The sequence below is a fragment of the Callorhinus ursinus genome, unplaced genomic scaffold, assembly GCF_003265705.2.
Source record: "Callorhinus ursinus isolate GAN/ISIS: 27379988/994484 unplaced genomic scaffold, GSC_fseal_2.0 scaffold20, whole genome shotgun sequence".
Classification (NCBI taxonomy): domain Eukaryota; kingdom Metazoa; phylum Chordata; class Mammalia; order Carnivora; family Otariidae; genus Callorhinus; species Callorhinus ursinus.
In genome coordinates this window covers 23456690-23475469 of record NW_027397082.1, presented here as the reverse complement: position 1 = coordinate 23475469, position 18780 = coordinate 23456690, and the positions used below count along the sequence as shown (strand labels likewise).

Sequence of the window (18780 nt, the reverse complement as noted above, 5' to 3'; positions counted from 1 at the left end):
GGGGTGGCTGGGTGATAGACATTGGGGAGGGTATGTGCTATGGTGAGCGCTGTGAATTGTGCAAGACTGTTGAATCACAGATCTGTACCTCTGAAACAAATAATGCAATATAGGTTAAGAAAAAAAAAGAAGAAGAAGATAACAGGAGGGGAAGAATGAAGGGGAGTAAATCGGAGGGGGAGACGAACCATGAGAGATGATGGACTCTGAAAAACAAACTGAGGGTTCTAGAGGGGAGGGGGGTGGGGGGATGGGTTAGCCTGGTGATGGGTATTAAGGAGGGCACGTTCTGCGTGGAGCACTGGGTGTAATGCACAAACAATGAATCATGGAACACTACATCAAAAACTAATGATGTAATGTATGGCAATTAACATAACAGTAAAAAATTTAAAGTAAAAAAAAAACAAGATATGCTAAACCTGAAAACAAAAAAATCTCAAGGACACTCATGTTCTGAACCAAATGGACTGTGTGGAGACTCTTTTGGTGTGGCTCAGGGGTGAAAGGGGAAATGCAAATTAGTGATTTTTTCAATGACAATGTCCTAGCACCACCAGTTAGCACATTTGACTATTATAGTCATATAACAATAGGATTTGCAGATAATTTATGACTTTCACAAACATGGGTGAGTAGAAATATGTGTAATCACAAACTGACCAATTGGTATTCGGCTTCGGAAAGCATTTCCCAACTTTTAATTATGGTCAGTCTCCTGTTTTGAGACCTTGGGAACTTCAGTTAGCAAACTGCAGTGGGAAGGCCTGAGAATAGCTTAGAATAGCTAGAGAGTTATCAGTTTCCTCCTGCTGCTTCTCTCAGTGATTGAATTCAATTCTACAGTTCCATAAACTGCAACAGGCAAAGCACAAGGCTCAGCATAATCGGGAATATAACATCATAAAAGAGGAACAGTTTCTGCTCTTGAAACTAGGAGCTTTCCTTATCTTATTCGAACTATTCAGAGAACAGAAAGGGAAGAAAAGTAATCCTACTCATTTTCTGATAACTTTCATACCAAAATTGGGCAAGGAGAGCAGGAAATGATCATTTTAGATCATTTTACTTATGAGCATTGTTGTAAAATTACTAATAAAAATTCAACAAATTGGAAAGCAATGTGTTGTATATAAATATGTAATTACACTTTATCATCTAAGAGGATTTGTTTTCACATAACAAAGCTAATTTAATTAGGGAATCAATATAATTTATCACATTAACATAATTAAGGAAGGAAAAATACGCTCCTCTTGATAAATGCCCAAAAGGCATTTAATAAAATCAGTGCTTATTCATGATGAAAGTTCTTAGTATACTAGAATTAAAAGGGAATTTCTTTTTTTAGTTTTTATTTTAATTCCAGTTAGTTAACATACAGTGTTATATTAGTTTCAGATGTACAATATAGTGATTCAGTAGTTCCATACAATACCTGGTGCTCATCACAAGTGCACTGTTAATCCCCATCACCTATTTCACCCATCCCCCCACCCCCCTCCTCTGGTAATCATCAGTTTGTTCTCTATAGTTAAGAGTCTGTTTCTTGGTTTGTGTGTGTGTGTGTGTGTGTGTCTCTCTCTTTCCCCTTTGCTTGTTTGTTTTGTTTCTTAAATTCCACATATGAGTGAAATCATATGGTATTTGTCTTTTTCTGACTGACTTATTTCACTTAGCATTATACTCTCTAGCTCCATCCATGTTGTTGCAAATGGCAAGATTTCATTCTTTTTATGGCTGAATAATATTTCATTATATACATATACCCCATCTTTATCCATTCATCAATCAATGGGTTCTTGGGTTGCTTCCATATCTTGGCTATGGTAAATAATGTTCATATAAACATAGGGTGCATGTATCCTTTTGAATTAGTGTTTTTGTATTCTTTGGGTAAATACACAGTAGTGCAAATGCTGGATCGTAGGGTAGTCCTATTTTTAACTTTTTGAGCAACCTCCATACTGTTTTCCAGAGTGGCTCCACCGTTTTGCATTCCCACCAACAGTGCAAGAGGGCTCCCCTCTCTCCAGAACCTTGCCAACACCTGTTGTTTCTTGTGTTGTTGATGTTAACCATTCTGACAAGTGTGAGGTGATATCTCATTGTAGTTTTGATTTGCCTTTCCCTGATGATAAGTGATGATGAGCATCTTTTCATGTGTCTGTTGGCCATCTGTATGTCTTCTTTGGATAAATGTCTGTTCCTGTCTTCTGCCCATTTTTTAATTGGATTTGGGGGGGTTGAGTTTTATAAGTCCTTTATATATTTTGGATACTAACCCTTTATTGGATATGGCATTTACAAATATCTTCTCTCATTCTTTAGGTTGCCTTTTAGTTTTGTTGATTGTTTCCTTAGAAGAGAACTTCTTTAAACTGATTAAGAATGTTACAACATTTTGGGTTTTTCTGCTGATGTGAACTGCATTGAAAGAAGTGCTTCTTCTAAATTGTGGAATTGAGAGGGTGCGAGGAGAGACAAGAAGGCACCACATACCCACTGGATGATTACATTGAGTTTTGGATGTAATTAGCTAGTAATGCAGAAACATACAGAAAGCAGAGCAGAACACAGGACAGCTGCAACAAATTTAGATGCTGGTTTTTCCTGGACTTTCGTACTCTAATGGGGAGTAAGTTTCTTGTGACCTGTCCACACAGAACAGGGTTTTGCCAGAGTTAACAAAACAAAATGAAACAAACAAAAAATCAATTAAACAAATAAAAAAAACCCTGTACACAATAGGCAAGGTTTACCTAACTACTCCGGGAGAATTAATACTTACATGGTAAATGCACTTCCATTTAAAGGAATGTTTACAAACATTGGCCTCCTTTGGTTCTTGATCCCAAGTCAAGGTCACGTAGGCCATATTTTCCTTCAAGAAAAGAAATAGAGCCAGTACCCAGGTGTCCCTGAACAAAATCTCTGTCTCCAGCTTTTCAGCATTCTGGAAAACCTATTCCTTATAATCTGCCCCTTGACTGATTCAATACCCTATTAATTTTATGGCTCTGAACTGAGTTGGTGTAAGGAACATGATCAGAAATCCATTTCCTCATAGGCTCCTATGCAAACATTATACTTAGTGGATAGACAATAATTTTCCCATTAATCTGAACAACGGAAGGATGCCCGCCAACATCTCTACCAGTAAGAGCCAATGCATTAAGACAGAAAGAAGAAAATTAGAATTAGAAAAGACAAACTGCCCTTGTTTGCAGAAAATATATTTGTCTACATAGAAAACATGAGAGAAACTACAGCAAACTGTCACAACTAGTAAATTTGTTGACTATAATACCCATATTTAAAATGACTAATTTTTTATTGCAAAAGGAACATTGTACCTCTACAAAGGAGATATCTAGCTGTCTTGACTCAGTGATCCAACTTAATCTTATTAATAGTGGTAGGCAGAATAATGGCCCCCTACAGATGTCCATTCCCTAATCCCCAGAACCTGTGAATATGTTGTGTTACATTGTTTAAAATAGAGAGATTATCCTGGATTATCTGGGTGAGACCTAATCTAATTACATGAGCCTTTAAAAGCAGAGACATTTTCCAGCTGGGAGCAAAAACTGCAGCAAGAGAAATCAGAGAGATTTGTCATGAGAAGGATTAAACATGTAGTTGCTGGCTCAGAGACTTAGAGGACCACCTGCAGAGACTGGAGAGAGGTCCCTGGAAGCTAAGAGTGGTCCCTAGCTGACGGCAGCAAGGGAAGGAGACCTCAGTCGCAAAGCTGCAGGGTACTGGATTCTGCCAACAACGTCAATGAGCTTGGAAACAGATCCTTCCCAGACTTTCCTGATAAGAGCCCAGCTGGCCTACAATTTGACATCAACCTTGTGAATCCCGGAGCAGAGAAACCAGCTGAGACAACCGGACCTTCTCACCTACAGAACTGTGAGATACTAAATTTGTGTTGTTTGAAGCAACTTAATTTTTGATAATTTGTTACAGCAGGAAGAGAAAACTAATGCACTAATAAAAGACAGTCAGACATTATTGCCCTTTATATGATACAGTATGAAATATACAACATTATGTATGAAGTATCCTTGCCACAAATGTGTAATCTGAATCAAATTAAGACTTTAGATTAATTTGTTTAACAAGAAGTATGAGGGATAGAGAAACAAGTTAAATGGCACCACAAGGAAACAATCAAATTTGGAATGTGGGACAACTGGCTAGCAAGGACTTAATGGAGAAAATTATAAAACATTTTGAATGATGTAAAAAAAAAAATCTGAGTAAATGTTCACTGATAGGAAGTTATAAGGTGCCAGTATGCCAGTTCTCCCTGAATTATTTTGTAAATGTAGTAATGCAATTCCAAACCAGTGAAATAGAACAGAGGGCCTCAAAACAGACTTACTATGCATATGTGGAAACTTTATATTTGATAGGTATAATCACAAATCAGTTGGAAAAGAATGGGCTTTTGGGGCACCTGGGTGGATCAGTGGGTTAAGCGGCTGCCTTCAGCTCAGGTCACGATCTTGGGGTTCTGGGACTGAGCCCCCGAGTCAGGCTCTCTGTTCAGTGGGGAGTCTGCTTCTCCCTTTCCCTCTGCCCTTCCCCCCTGCTCATTCTCTCGCTCACTCTCTCTGTCTCTCTCAAAGGAATAAATAAAAAAATCTTCAAAAAGGGGCGCCTGGGTGGCTCACTTGATTAAGTGTCTGCCTTCAGCTCAGGTCATGATCCTGGGGTCCTGGGATCAAGTCTCGCATGGGGCTCCCTGCTCAGCAGGGAGCCTGCTTCTCCCTCTGCCTGCCACTCCCCCTACTTGTGCTCGCTCTCTCTCTGATAAATAAATACAGTCTTTAAATTTAAAAAAAATCTTAAGAAAGAAAAGATGGATTATCTGTTAAGCGGTTCTGGTCATCTGTCTAGAGAGAAATAAAATTAGATTCAGACCTCACAAAAGGAATAAATACGATGTATAATGAAGACTACATGTGAATTATGTTAATTATGCTGGAATTAAAATAAAAAACTTAAGAAAAGGGTTACATGTGAAAAGCAAAACTTTAAATGGATATCTTAGTCTTGGGGTAAGAAAGTATTTCTTAAAACACAAAAAGTATAAATTTAAAAAAAAGTTAATAAATTTGATATTAAAATGAAACCCTACAGATTAAGACAATATATTTGCAACACATATAACAAAAAATTAATATCTAGATATTATAATATAATAGATATTATAATCCTATAAATTAATAAAGAGTAAAATGATATGAAATATTAATATATCTTTAAGTAAAAGTTGTTACTTGCCAACAGAACTAAATTCAAGATTTCTTACAGATAATCAGAAGAACAAATAAATTACTTTCAGATAAAAGAATGTTCGTTGTAACATGGCTGAAAGTTCTAAAGTATCTACTTCATTATTTTTGGGTAATCATTAGTGTTATCCATAATGTAAAACAATTTCCATGTGTACTAGGGATGTATCCCACAAATGCAGATTTAACAGATGCAGATTTATTCTGAATTATATAGATGAAACAGCCTGACAAATAATCTTATACCAACTGCTGGATGTAAAATTAACATTATTGATAAGCTTTTTAAAGTTAGAAGTTAAGGGGCACCTGGCTGGTTCAGTTGGTGGAGACTGCAACTTTTGATCTTGGGGTTGTGAATTTGAGTCCCACATTGGATGTGGAGATTACTTAAAAAAAACTTAAAAAAATAAAGTTAGAAGTTAAAAATTAAAGTTATTGATACTATATTACTTCCCATATGTTTTGTTTTCAGTGATTGCCAGGTAAATGCATGCATAAAGAATACTTCGCCGTCATTTTCACATTTTTTCATAATTTTCTCAATCATAATTTTTCCTAATGTTATACTGTTTTCATTTTTTTACATTTTTAAAAAAATTTTATTTATTTATTAGGAAGTGATTGTGTGAGAGAGAGAGCACAAGATGCAGGGAGGGGCAGAGGGAGAGGGAGAAGTGGACTCCCCGCTGAGCAGGGAGCTTGATGTGGGGCTCAATGTGGGGCTTGATCCCAGGACCCTGGGATCATGACCTGAGCTGAAGGCAGACACTTAACTGACTGAGCCACCCAGGCACCCCAACATTATCTATTTTAAAAGATGAATGGACCTCATCCTAGAAACAAATGAAATATGGACAAAAGCTGTTCTTAGCTAATGCTCAGTAGGAGAATCTGAAAGAAATGTTTTCTTCTCTTATGCCAGAGTGTTGCCAGTGTCTCCTACACATGAACTGAATATTTAATATTTTATATCTTATTGCAGTGCATCATACTCTGAACTCTGTTACATTGAAGAGGTAAAACTAACTTAATTCTCTGTTTAGGAATATGAAAGTCAGATAGAGAAGGATATCGCCATTTCAGATGTCAATTCTATTACTGCACAAAGGATTAATTCTGCCAATTTTCTGAAAAAGGTAACAATAACAAAATAGTATTATCAGTATGTTTGCATTTACTTTTGTGAAATCCTCCTAATCTCCCTTTACATTCACTGCTTGCAAAAATTAAGACTAAAAAAATGGTGGCACCAATAGCATTGTAAATACTTAATCTTCAAATACTAACTATTATTTCTTTAAATATATTTTTTTTGTAGATAAGAAGGTTGATAATGAAAAGAATTGTCAAAGTTAGCAAATTTAACTTATCAGATGTTGTGGCTGATTATGAAGAAATTGTATCTGCAAGGTACATCATAAAAATTATTTTTTAAATATGAAATATAAAGCTTTAAGCTAATGCCCTCAAAGTTCTCTGTTTTAATATTAAGTTACATGTCAGAGGATGCATTTACAAAGCATAAAGTGAAATATAGTGACTTAAAATATATTTGGTTATTTTAAAATTGCATTTTGGACATATCTATATGATAGGTATTTTCAGTTGCATAGTACTGGTCTTTGACCCTCTCCTTATTGATAGTTTTTAGGGCAGGAAAGAAAAAGAGAAGAAATACCTTTGTCCCAAATTAGTTTTGCCCTAAGATTTCCCTGTCCTGGAGCCGCTCCTGGAAAAGTTGCTGGCAGCACCGCATACTAAGCCTATAATCTCCCCCTTTCAAAACTCCTCAGCCATCCGTGGGTGTTACAACCCACAGGCAGCAGGTGGGGGAGCCTTTGGCTCAACTCAATTCTCATACTGTTCTATCTCTGAACCTTAGGGGTAGGACTAGGAGTAGGGATGCCATGTTTCTAGGAATCCTCCCTGGGGCCACTTGCAGATTCCTAGTGTGACCAGTATGATTTTAATTGGCTTGGATGCTGAAATCTATTGTATTTTATTTTCGTTTTTTTGGGGGGCGGAAATGAGTGTGACCATAAAGCTGTAATTCCATGGATTTGTGTTGGCAGCTTGTGTAACTAACTCCTGTTTCAGAGCCTGTAGAAAAGTTGAGTAATCACTTTCAGGAGAGTGATTCCTGAAAAATGAATAATATTCTGAAAGAACATCATGTCTTTGTGGAATGATGTCTCCATGCCCTTGTCTCTTCTTGGACCATGTACCCAAAGGGCATGGGGCAATCGCATCTTCTCACATGATAGTGAGCACAACATCTCTTCTGTGCTCAGAGAAAGGTTCTTTTCCTTGGGCTTAAGACAACTCTGTCTCCCCTCCACAATGGAGAGAATATGGTTCCGAATAATGGCCTTATTCACAATAATTCACTTTAAAATTTGATATCTTTGGGGCGCCTGGGTGGCTCAGTCGTTAAGCATCTGCCTTTGGCTCAGGTCATGATCCCGGGGTCCTGGGATTGAGCCCTACATCAGGCTCCCTGCTCTGCAGGAAGCCTGCTTCTCCCTCTCCCACTCCCCCTGCTTGTGTTCCCTCTCTCGCTGTGTCTCTCTCTGTCAAGTAAATAAATAAAATCTTAAAATAAAATAAAAAATAAAAATTGATGTCTTTTAAAACATAGTTATCTTGGGTATATGCAGCTGATGGCTTTCTTACTCTTTAGCCAGTTGACACATGCAGTTTGTAAGCTTGTTGAACGACAAAGGAAGTTAAAGCCTCCGAGGAAAGAAAGGAAAAAGGTGGCAGCGCACACTGTCTGTGATGGAGATATTAAGATTCTTGTCAGAATATTGCGGGCTTATAACATTCCTACCAGGAACACAACAGGTAATAGGTAAGACAATGTGCACCAATGTTTACAGTTGCAAATGCTCTATCTTAAATGTAAATTTCCATGCTGTCCTCTGTGTGAAACTTGGTAATTTTATTAATGCTCCATATAAAGAAATGGAAGGAAAGTTGAAATCTTCATTTGGATAGTCACCCGTCATTGCCATGTATTAAGAGTTTTCAGAAGTTTGAGATGACCACGGTAACTTTACCATGTGTATTTTGGGGTGCCATATCATATAAATGCCTTTTGACCTTGTTCCCTGTTGTGAGCACTTGTGACCCTGCTGTCACCACCTGCATTGTTCTCTGCCACTGACCCGTCTCAGGACTGCAGGTAGAACACAGGAGAGAGTAGGCTGTTTCAGATTTGTTATTTTAGTTGGCCTCCGCAAAAATCAGATCTCACTCAGCTCTTCTGCAGGCACTCCATGGGTTTTATTTATGTTTTTGAGCAGAGGATATGTGGGGCCAGAATGGAGATCACTGTTTAGTGGCCAAATTAAGGTATCATGAATAATAAATGCTCATGTATATTTAGTGTGTCCTGAATATTGAGTGTCTTCTGTATTTAGTCTCATGTATGAATCCTATATTATCGGTATTTAGAACCCAGGTATCTCAGGAATATTAAGTATCCCCCTCTGTGTTTAGCACATAATGTGCTCTACTTATCTTATGTTTACCATATCCAATGAATTCTACACATGAAAAATATTTTGCTTACTAGGTACTAATCTACGGTTAAAACCTCTTAAAAGTTTTTCCTATATTTTATAAACAATTCATTTATAGAATTGATGTTCTCAAAACAAATGCACATTCCAAAAGCTAACTTTTATGAAGTAAGGACATCATAAAATCACCACCATTTTCTAAAATAGTCAATTTGTAAAAGAAATAATATTGTAACACCCAAAATAGAAAGGATATAATCTCAAAGCATCACTGGCCTTATTTTTCTCTTTTGCTGAGGACTATTGAAAACTTTACCACAGACTGAATCCAATCCATGATTCAGCATTTAGAAGACACTCTTCCAGAGTGGTGATTATTGAATGTTTAGCTCTAACCACCTATGATAAGAAGATCCAAAGCAAACTCTCAAAATCCAGGGTAACTGAATTATTTATCACCATGAACATAGGCAAAACCCTGCCTATTCCCACCAAAACTAATGTTAAAATAATTTATTTAAAAATTGTTTTATTTAAATTCAATTTAGTTAACATACAGTGTATTATTAGCTTCAGGGGTAGAATTTAGTGATTCGTCAGTTGCATGTAAGACCTAGTGCTCAATTACATCAAGTGCCCTCCTTAATGCCCATCACCCAGTTACCCCCATCCCCCCACCCACCCCCCTCTAGCAATCCTCAGTTTGTTCCCTATAATTAAGAGCCTCTTATGGTTTGCCTCCCTCTGTTTTTATCTTATTTTCTTTTTCCTTCCATTCCCCTATGTTCATCTGTTTTGTTTCTTAAATTCCACATATGAGTGATATCATATGGTATTTGTCTTTCTCTGGCTGACTTATTTCCCTTAGCATAAAACCCTCTAGTCCCATCCACATCATTGCAAATGGCAGGATTTCATTCTTTTTGATGGCCAAGTAATATTACACACACACACACACACACACACACACACACACATACAGATACTACTTCTTTATTCATTCATCTGTCAATGGACATCTGGGCTCTTTCCATATTTTGACTGTTGTGGACGTTGCTGCTATAGACATTGGGGGGCAGGTGCCCCTTCAAATCATTATTTTTGTATCCTTTGCATAAATACCTAGTAGTGCAATTGCTGGATTGTAGGGTAGCTCTATTTTTAAGTTTTTGAGGAGCCTCCATACTGTTTTCCAAAGTGGCTGTACCAGTTTGCATTCCCACCAACAGTGTAAGAAGGTTCCCCTTTCTTCGCATCCCTGCCAACATCTGTTGTTTCCTGACTTGTTAATTTCAGCCATTCTGACTGGTGTGAGGTTTTGATTTGTATTTCCCTGATGATGAGTGATGTTGAGCATTTTTTCATATGTCTGTTGGCCATTTTGATGTCTTCTTTGGAGAAATGTCTGTTCATGTCTTCCACCCAATTCTTGACTGGATTATTTGTATTTTGGGTGTTGAGTTTGATAAGTTCTTTATTGATTTTGGATACTAGCCCTTTATCTTATATGTCATTTGCAAATATCTTCTCCCATTCTTTAGGTTGTGTTTTAGTTTTGTTGATTGTTTCCTTTACTGTGCAAAAGCTTTTTAAAAAATTTTTTATTGTTATGTTAATCACCATATATTACATCATTAGTTTTTGATGTAGTGTTCCATGATTCATTGTTTGTTCATAACACCCAGTGCTCCATGCAGAATGTGCCCTCTTTAATACCCATCACCAGGCTAACCCATCCCCCTACCCTCCTCCCCTCTAGAACCCTCAGTTTGTTTTTCAGAGTCCATCGTCTCTCATGGTTCGTCTCCCACTCTGACTTACTCCCCTTCATTCTTCCTCTCCTGCTATCTTCTTCTTTTTCTTTTTTCTTAAAATATGTTGCGTTATTTGTTTCAGAAGTACAGATCTGTGATTCAACAGTCTTGCACAATTCACAGCGCTCACCATATGTGCAAAAGCTTTTTATCTTGATGAAGTCCCAATAGTTCATTTCTGCCTTTGTTTCCCTTGCCTCTGGAGATGTGTCTACTAAGAAGTTCCTGTGGCTGAGGTCAAAGAGGTTGCTGCCTGTGTTCCTCTCTAGGATTTCGATGGATTCCTGTCTCACATTTAGGTCTTTCATGCATTTTAATTTATTTTTGCGTATGGTGTAAGAAAGTGGTCCAGTTTCACTCTTCTGCATGTGGCTGTCCAATTTTCCCAAAACCATTTGTTGAAGAATCTTTTTGCCATTGGATATTCTTTCCTGCTTTGTCGAAGATTAGTTGACCATAGAGTTGTGGGTCCATTTCTGGATTCTCTATTATATTCCATTGATCCATGTGTCTGTTTTTGTGCCAGTACCATACTGTCTTGATGATTACAGCTTTGTAATAGAGCTTGAAGTCCGGAATTGTGATGCCTCCAGCTTTGGTTTTCTTTTTCAACATTACTTTGGGTATTTCGGGGTCTTTTCTGGTTCCATACAAATTTTAGGATTGTTTGTTCCAGCTCTGTGAAAATGCTGATGGTATTTTGATAGGGATCGCATTGAATGTGTAGATTGCTTTGGGTAGCATAGACATTTTAATAATATTCTTCCAATTCATGAACATGGAATGTTTTCCCATTTATTTGTGTCTTCCTCAATTTCTTTCATAAGTCTTCTATAGTTTTCAGAGAACAGATCCTTTACATCTTTGGTTAGGTTTATTCCTAGGTATCTTATGGTTTTTGGTGCAATTGTAAATGGGATCGATTCCTTGATTTCTCGTTCTACTGCTTCATTGTTACTGTATAGAAATGCAACAGACTTCTGTGTGTTAATTTTATATCCTGTGGGGGTGCCTGGGTGGCTCAGTCAGTTAAGCTTCTGCCTTAGGCTTGGGTCATGGTCCCGGGGTCCTGGGATCAAGCCCCATGTCAGTCTCTCTGCCCACTGGGGAGCCTGCTTCTCTCTCTCCCTCTGCCTGCTGCTCCCCCCTGCTTGTGCACTCTCTCGCTCTCTCTCTCTGTCAAATAAATAAATAAAAAATCTTTAAAAAATGTTTTTATATCCTGCGACTTTGCTGAATTCTTATTATCAGTTCTAACAATTTTTTGGTGGAGCCTTACAGGTTTTCTGAGTCTATGTTGTCTGTGAAGAGTGAAAATTTGACTTCTTCTTTGTTGTTTCAGAAGCTTTTCATTTATTTTTGTTGTCTGATTGCTGAGGCTAGGACTTCCAGTACTATGGTGAACAACAGTGGTGAGAGTGGACATCCCTGTCGTGTTCCTTACCTTAGGGGAAAAGCTCTCAGTTTTTCCCTGTTGAGGATGATATTAGCTGTGGACCTTTAATAAATGACCTTTGTGATGTTGAAGTCTGTTCCCTCTATTCCTACATTGTGGAGGGTTTTTATTAAGAAAGGATGTTGTATTTTGTCAAATGCCTTTTCTGCATTTTTTTTCTATTGAGAGGATCATACGGTTCTTATCCTTTTATTAATGTGATGTATCACATTGATGAACCACCCCTGCAGCCCAGGAATAATTCCCACTTGGTCGTGGTGAATAATCTTTTTAATGTACTGTTGGATCCAATTAGCTGGTATCTTGTTGAGAATTTTTGCATCCATGTTCATCAGGGATATTGGTCTGTAATTCTCCTCTTTAGTGGGGTCTTTGTCTGGTTTTGGGATCAAGGTAAGGCTGGCTTCAGAGAATGAGTTTGGAAGTTTTCCTTCTATCTTTTCAGAAGAATAGGTATTAATTCTTTTTTAAATGTTTGGTAGAATTCCCCTGGAAACCATTGGGCCCTGGACTCTTGTTGGGAGATTTTTGATTATTGATTCAATTTCTTTCCTAGTTATGGGTCTGTTCAGGTTTCCTATTTCTTCCTGTTTCAGTTTTGGTAGTTCATATGTTTCTAGGAATTTATCCATTTCTTCCAGATTGCCTAATTTGTTGGCATATAATTGCTCATAATATTCCCTTATAATTGTTTATATTTCTTTGGTGTTGGTTGAGATGTCTTCTCTTTCATTCATGATTTTATTTATTTATTTATTTGGGTGTTTTCTCTTTTCTTTTTGATAAATCTGGCTAAGGGCTTATCAATCTTGTTAATTCTTTCAAAGAGTCAACTCCTAGTTTCGTTGATCTGTTCTACTGTTTTTTTTTTATGTCTCTATCATTGATTTCTGCGCTTAAGTTTATTATTTCTCTTATCCTGCTGAATTTATGCTTTATTTTCAGTTCTTTTTCCAGCTCCTTTCGGTATAAGGTTAGACTGTATATTTGAGATGTTTCTTGCTTCTTGAGGAAGTCCTGTATTGCTATGTACTTCCCTCTTAACCATCTTTGCTACATCCCAAAGGTTTTGAACTGTTGTGTTTTCATTTGCTTCCATATATTTTTTAAATTCTTTGATTTCCTGGTTGACACATTCATTCTTTAGCAGGATGTTCTTTAACCTACATGTATTTGTGGTCCTTCCAAACTTTTTCTTGTGGTTCACTTCAAACTTCATAGCATTTGGTCTGAAAATATGCATGGTATGATCTCAATCTTTTTGTTCCAGCTGGGTCCTGATCTATGTGATCTATTCTGTTCCATGTTCCATGTTCCATGTGTACTTGAAAAGAATGTGTATTCTGGTGCTTTAGGATGAAATGCTCTGAATATATCTGGTAAGTCCATCTGGTCCAGTGTGTCATTCAAAGCCCTTGTTTCTTTGTTGATTCTCTGCTTAGATGATCTGTCCATTGCTGTGAGTGGGGTGTTAAAGTTTCCTACTATTATTGTATTATTATCAATGAGTTTCTTTAAGTTTGTTATTCATTGGTTTATATATTTGGCTGCTCCCAAGTTAGGGGCATAAATATTTACATTTGTTAGATCTTCTTGTTGGATAGACCCCTTTATTATGATATAGTGTCCCTTCTTCATCTCTTATTACAGTCTTTGCTTTAAACTCTAGTTTGTCTGATATAAGGATGGTTACTCCAGCTTTCTTTACATGTCCATTAGCATGATAAATCGTTCTCCATCCCCTTTCATTCTGGAGGTGTCTTTGGATATAAAATGAGTCTCTTGTAAGCAGGATATTGATGGATCTTGTTTTTTTATCCATTCTGATACTCTGTATCTTTTGATGGGAGCATTTAGTCCATTTACATTCAGAGTAATTATTGAAAGATAAGAATTGAGAGCCATTGTATTACCTGGAAAGTCGCTGTTCCTGTAGATTATCTCTGTTCCTTTCTAGTCTTTGTTGCTTTTGGTCTCTCTTTCTTGCTCTAAGGGTCTCCTTTAATATTTCTTGCAGGGCTGGTTTAGTGTTCATGAATTCCTTTAGTTTTTGTTTGTCTTGGAAATTCTTTATCTCTCCAATTCTGAATGACAGCCGTGCTGGATAAAATATTCTTGGCTGTATATTTTTCCCTCTTAGCACATTGGCTATATCATGCCAGTCCTTTCTGGCCTGCCAGGTCTCTGTGGACAGGTCTGCTGCCAGCCTTATGTGTTTATGCTTTTAGGTTAAGGAACTCTTGTCCCAAGTTGCTTTCAGAATTTTCTCTTCATCTTTGTAATTTGCAAGTTTCACTATAATATGTCATGGTGTTGACCTATTTTTGTTAATTGTGAGGGGAGTTCAACCTGTGCCTCTTAGACTTGAATGCCTGTTGTCTTCCCCAGATTAGGGAAGTTCTCAGCTATAATTTGTTCAAATAAACCTTCTACTCCTTTTTCCTGCTCTTCTTCCTCTGAGACTCCTATAATATGGATATTCCCTTTATGGAATCACTGAGTTCCCTAAGTTTGTCTTTGTGATCTAATAGTTTTCTTTCCTTCTTTTCAGCTTCATTATTTTCCATAATTTCATCTTCTATATCACTGATTTTCTCTTCTGCTTCATTCATCCTCATTTTTATGGCTTCCACTTGGGACTGCATCTCGGTTATAGGATTTTTATTTCAGTCTGACTAGATTTTAGTTCTTTTGTCTCTACAGTAAGGGATTATTTAGTGTCTTCTATGCTTTTTTCAAGCCCAGCTAGTATCCTTATAATCATTGTTTTAAATTCTAAATCAGACATCTTAGTTATATCCGTATTTATTAAATCCTTGGGCTATGAGTACTACCTCCTGTTCTTTCTTTTGGGGTGAATTTCTCCATCTCGTCATTTTGTCCAGAAGAAAAAAGAAGAAAGGAAAAAAACAAAAACAACAGCCTCAACAACAACAACAAAACCTAAATCCTGGGTGTGTTTTGGTCTGCTTATTAAAAGAAACAAGATCTTAAAATAAGGGAGGAAGGAAGGAAATAAAATACAGTGAAAGGAAACAAAAAATAAAAAATATAAAGTATATATAAAAATAAAAATTAACGAATTAAAGAATTGAAAAAATAAGATAACTGAAAAAATAATTAAAAATTAAAGAATAAAAATACAGAAGGTTCTAGATACTATTTTCCCCTAGAGCTGAAGCTTTGCAGCCGTCTATGACCAGTAAACCTGGTGCCAGTGAGTTGTTTCTTCTGGTCTTCTGGGGGAGTGGCCTGAAGCCCTGATTCTCAAGTGGACTTGCCCTAATGGAAATGTGCCTTAAGGTGCAGGGAGGCAGGGCTTGGTGTAAGTGGCTCTGGACTCCACTAGGTGGCACTGTTCCGCTCCCTGAGGGCTTTCAGCGCTGAGGGGTGGAATGAATATGGTGGCCCCTTGCTCTCTAGCCCTGGAGCTGAAAATTCGCGGCCCGCGGCTCTTCAGTGAGCCCTCACAAAAGAGAAATCAATCACACTTGTCTCCGTGGTTTCCGTCAGAACTCTGTGTTCACCCTACCTGTGTCCAAGGTTTTTTAGCTCAGGCATGCGACTGAGTTTCAAAACTCCAAATTTTAGGGAGTCCCATGGGGCAGACCCACGATGTTCCTCCCAGGGAGTGTCTCACCACACTTCTGCCTTTTGTTGGACCTCTCCCAGCAAAGTGGTCCCACGACCATGCCGCAGTTCTCAGTTTATGGCAAGACAGAGCAGAAAGCCGGCATCTACACTTGGTGTTCTTGGCCAGCTTCCATGCCCCTATGCCTGGGAACAGTGCATCACTTAGGTGCCACCCATTCTTCTTGTGTCCCAGGGGATCCTCAGAACACGGTGTCACACCTGGGATTCTGTCCCACTTCACCACCTGAGCACCTTTAAGCTAGGCACAGCCCCCATTGTAGCAGACTTCTAAAACTTCCAATTTTGCACTCTGCTGCTTATAATACTTTGCAGTGGCCTCCTAAAACAGGCTCCCTTCCCACCGCCATATCCTCAGTTCTATCACACCAGATTCAAGGCTCCGCACCTCCTACCTTCCAAAAGGTAGTGGCTTTTCTCCTTGTGGACTTGCAGTCCAATTGATTTCTCAGGTGCTCAGAATGATTTGATAACTATCTAGCTGTATTCGAGGGATGAGACAAACTTAGGGTCCCCCTACTCCTCTGCCATCTTAATTCCTCCTCTCTGTTAAAATTATCTGAAGTGTATATCTCTATATTGTTTTTCCTGAAGAGCCTTGGATCTGCCTACCTATTTGAAATCATCAATATCCCACCTCAGACATAAAGAAACAATCAAATCAGTAGCTTCAGAAGAAATCTTAAATGAAGTAAGTATTTAACACTTCTATAAAGTGCAGTTTTGATTATGTTTGCCCTGAATTGCAACAGGCTCCAAATTGGTCTCTCCATCTCTAGAGTCTTAAGCTTCCAGTTGATTTTCTATAACACAATGAAGGTATTCTTTATAAGATGTAATCCTAACCAATTCATTCCCTGCTCCCCTGTTCTCAGGGCCTAAGAATAAGTTACAAGCTCTTTTAGAATGCTTACAAAAATCTATGATGATCTGGCCCTTACCTACCAATCAGCCACATCTCTCTCCTCCCCAAGACAGTATCATATCAGACCTCTACTTCTAGAAGGCCTCTTTCCCTTTCCTTTGTCTGGAATGGCCTCCACACAGTTCCATATTATTGGCCACATGAAACTTAACTACTTAATATTTCAAAGCTCAAGGTCAATCAATGTTTTCTCTCTAAAACTCTCCTTGTCCTTACTCCAGAAAATTAATCATTGGCTCTCCTGAGTAACTATTATACCTTGAATATATTTCTTTTCTTTTTTACATTTCGTTGCAATTATATGTTTACCTGTTTATTTTCCCCTGGTAGACTTTAAAGTCCTTAAGGGTAAGTTCCATTTATCTTTTGATCCTAGAAAAGTATCTGATACTGAGTAGGACCAATAAATGTTTATTAAATGAGTGAACAAATAATAGCTGTTTGAAAAACTAGAAAAAGTAAGCCATCCAGTTGTCAGCCAGTAAACAAGTAATTTTCTGGCCTTCTACTTTTCATCAACTATATCAGATAGCACAAAAATCTAGTCAGTATTTATTATGTGTTTCAGGATACTGTACAACCTTTTGTGGAAGTTTCTTTTCAACACACTGTATACCAAACCAGTACAGCAAGTGGATCTCATCCATGCTGGAATGAAGAAATTAAAGTAGATTTTATGTAAGTTGGAATCTATTTTTCCTCAGCTTCTAAAAATAGAGCAATAACACAATTGTTTTCTTGAGCCATTGCTTGAAAATAACGATTGAGAGGCTTTATTTTTTAAGCTTTTAAATTATGAAATAGTTCTTACATAGGTATTGATATATATAATGTATATGCAAATGTAAGTTCTGAGGAAAAGTAATAATATGAATACCTGTGTATCTACCATCCAGCTTAAAAAATGGAATATTACCATTACCTTCAAAGGCCAATACCTAGTTGTCACTAAGCCAGTACCTAATTGTATTCCCTTTCTTTCCCCCTAGAGGTAGCAACCACTAATTTGTGTTTAACATTCCCTCTATGATTTTATATCATAAGTATTTATCCCTAACCATGTATTATTCACTTGTGGATGTTTCAACTTTGTATAAATTGAATCATCTTTTGCAATCTTGTTTATTTACTCTTAATTATTTTGAGAGATTCATCTGCGTTCCTACTCATAACTTTCTTCCCTCCCATCCTTCCTCCCTTTTTTTCTTTCCTACTTTCCTACCTTTTCTCCCCTTTTCCTCCTTTCTTTCCTTCTTTTATTTTCACTTCTGTATAGTATTCTTCTACTGGACTAAAACGCCGTAATTTTTTACGGCATTTTACTAAAATGCCATAACTTTTTCCTGTTGATGTCCATTTGGCTTGTTTTAACCTTTTGTTATTGCAAATAATGTTGCTCTGAACATTCTTGTACTAGTCTTCTGGAGCACACATGCAAGAGTTTGTTTTGAAGACAGTAGCTCTTAAACTTTTTTGTACATTAGAATCACTTATATGGCTTCTTAAAACATTGCTGGGCCCACCTTCATAGTTTCTAATTCACTAGGTCTGGGGTAGGTCTTGATAATTCCATTTCTCACAAGTTCCCAGGTGTTACTGATGCTACTCAGTCAGGGGATACTTTGAGAACCTCTGCTCTAGGATATGTGTCCAGGAGGAAAATTGCTAAGTTGTAATTGAATTCAGCTTCAATTTTACTAGATAATACCAAACTGTTTTCTAGTGACTGTACCAATATATACTCCCAACACAATATATATTGTGCCATATCTTCAATAATATTTTATATTTTTAAAATTATTTTTTCTAAGGGGCGCCTGGGTGGCTCAGTTGGTTAAGCGACTGCCTTCGGCTCAGGTCATGATCCTGGAATCCCAGGATCGAGTCCCGCATCGGGCTCCCTGCTCAGCGGGGAGTCTGCTTCTCCCTCTGACCCTCTTCCCTCTCGTGCTCTCTATCTCTCATTCTCTCTCTCTCAAATAAATAAATAAAATCTTTAAAAAAAATTATTTTTTCTAATATGATAGATCTAAAATGATATTCTTATTGTGGTTTAATTTACCTTCTCTGATTTCTAATGAGATTGAGTTTTTTCTCA

General features: G+C 37.5%; 1 protein-coding gene across 6 annotated transcripts in view; it reads left to right on the top strand.

Annotated features, from left to right (window-relative positions):
- The window catches only part of CC2D2B (coiled-coil and C2 domain containing 2B), a 103339-nt gene that overhangs the window by 45759 nt on the left and 38800 nt on the right, over positions 1-18780 (top strand). For 3 of the 6 annotated variants that reach the window (XM_073904400.1, XM_073904401.1, XM_073904402.1), the window contains 5 exons: positions 6356-6448; positions 6631-6722; positions 7993-8163; positions 16352-16448; positions 17251-17360. In XM_073904400.1, coding sequence (XP_073760501.1) covers positions 6356-6448; positions 6631-6722; positions 7993-8163; positions 16352-16448; positions 17251-17360 — 563 coding nt within the window. Of the gene's footprint in view, positions 1-3647; positions 3919-6355; positions 6449-6630; positions 6723-7992; positions 8164-14996; positions 15061-16351; positions 16449-17250; positions 17361-18780 lie in introns of those variants that run through there. The other 3 variants (XM_073904403.1, XM_073904404.1, XM_073904405.1) reach the window with 3 other exon arrangements.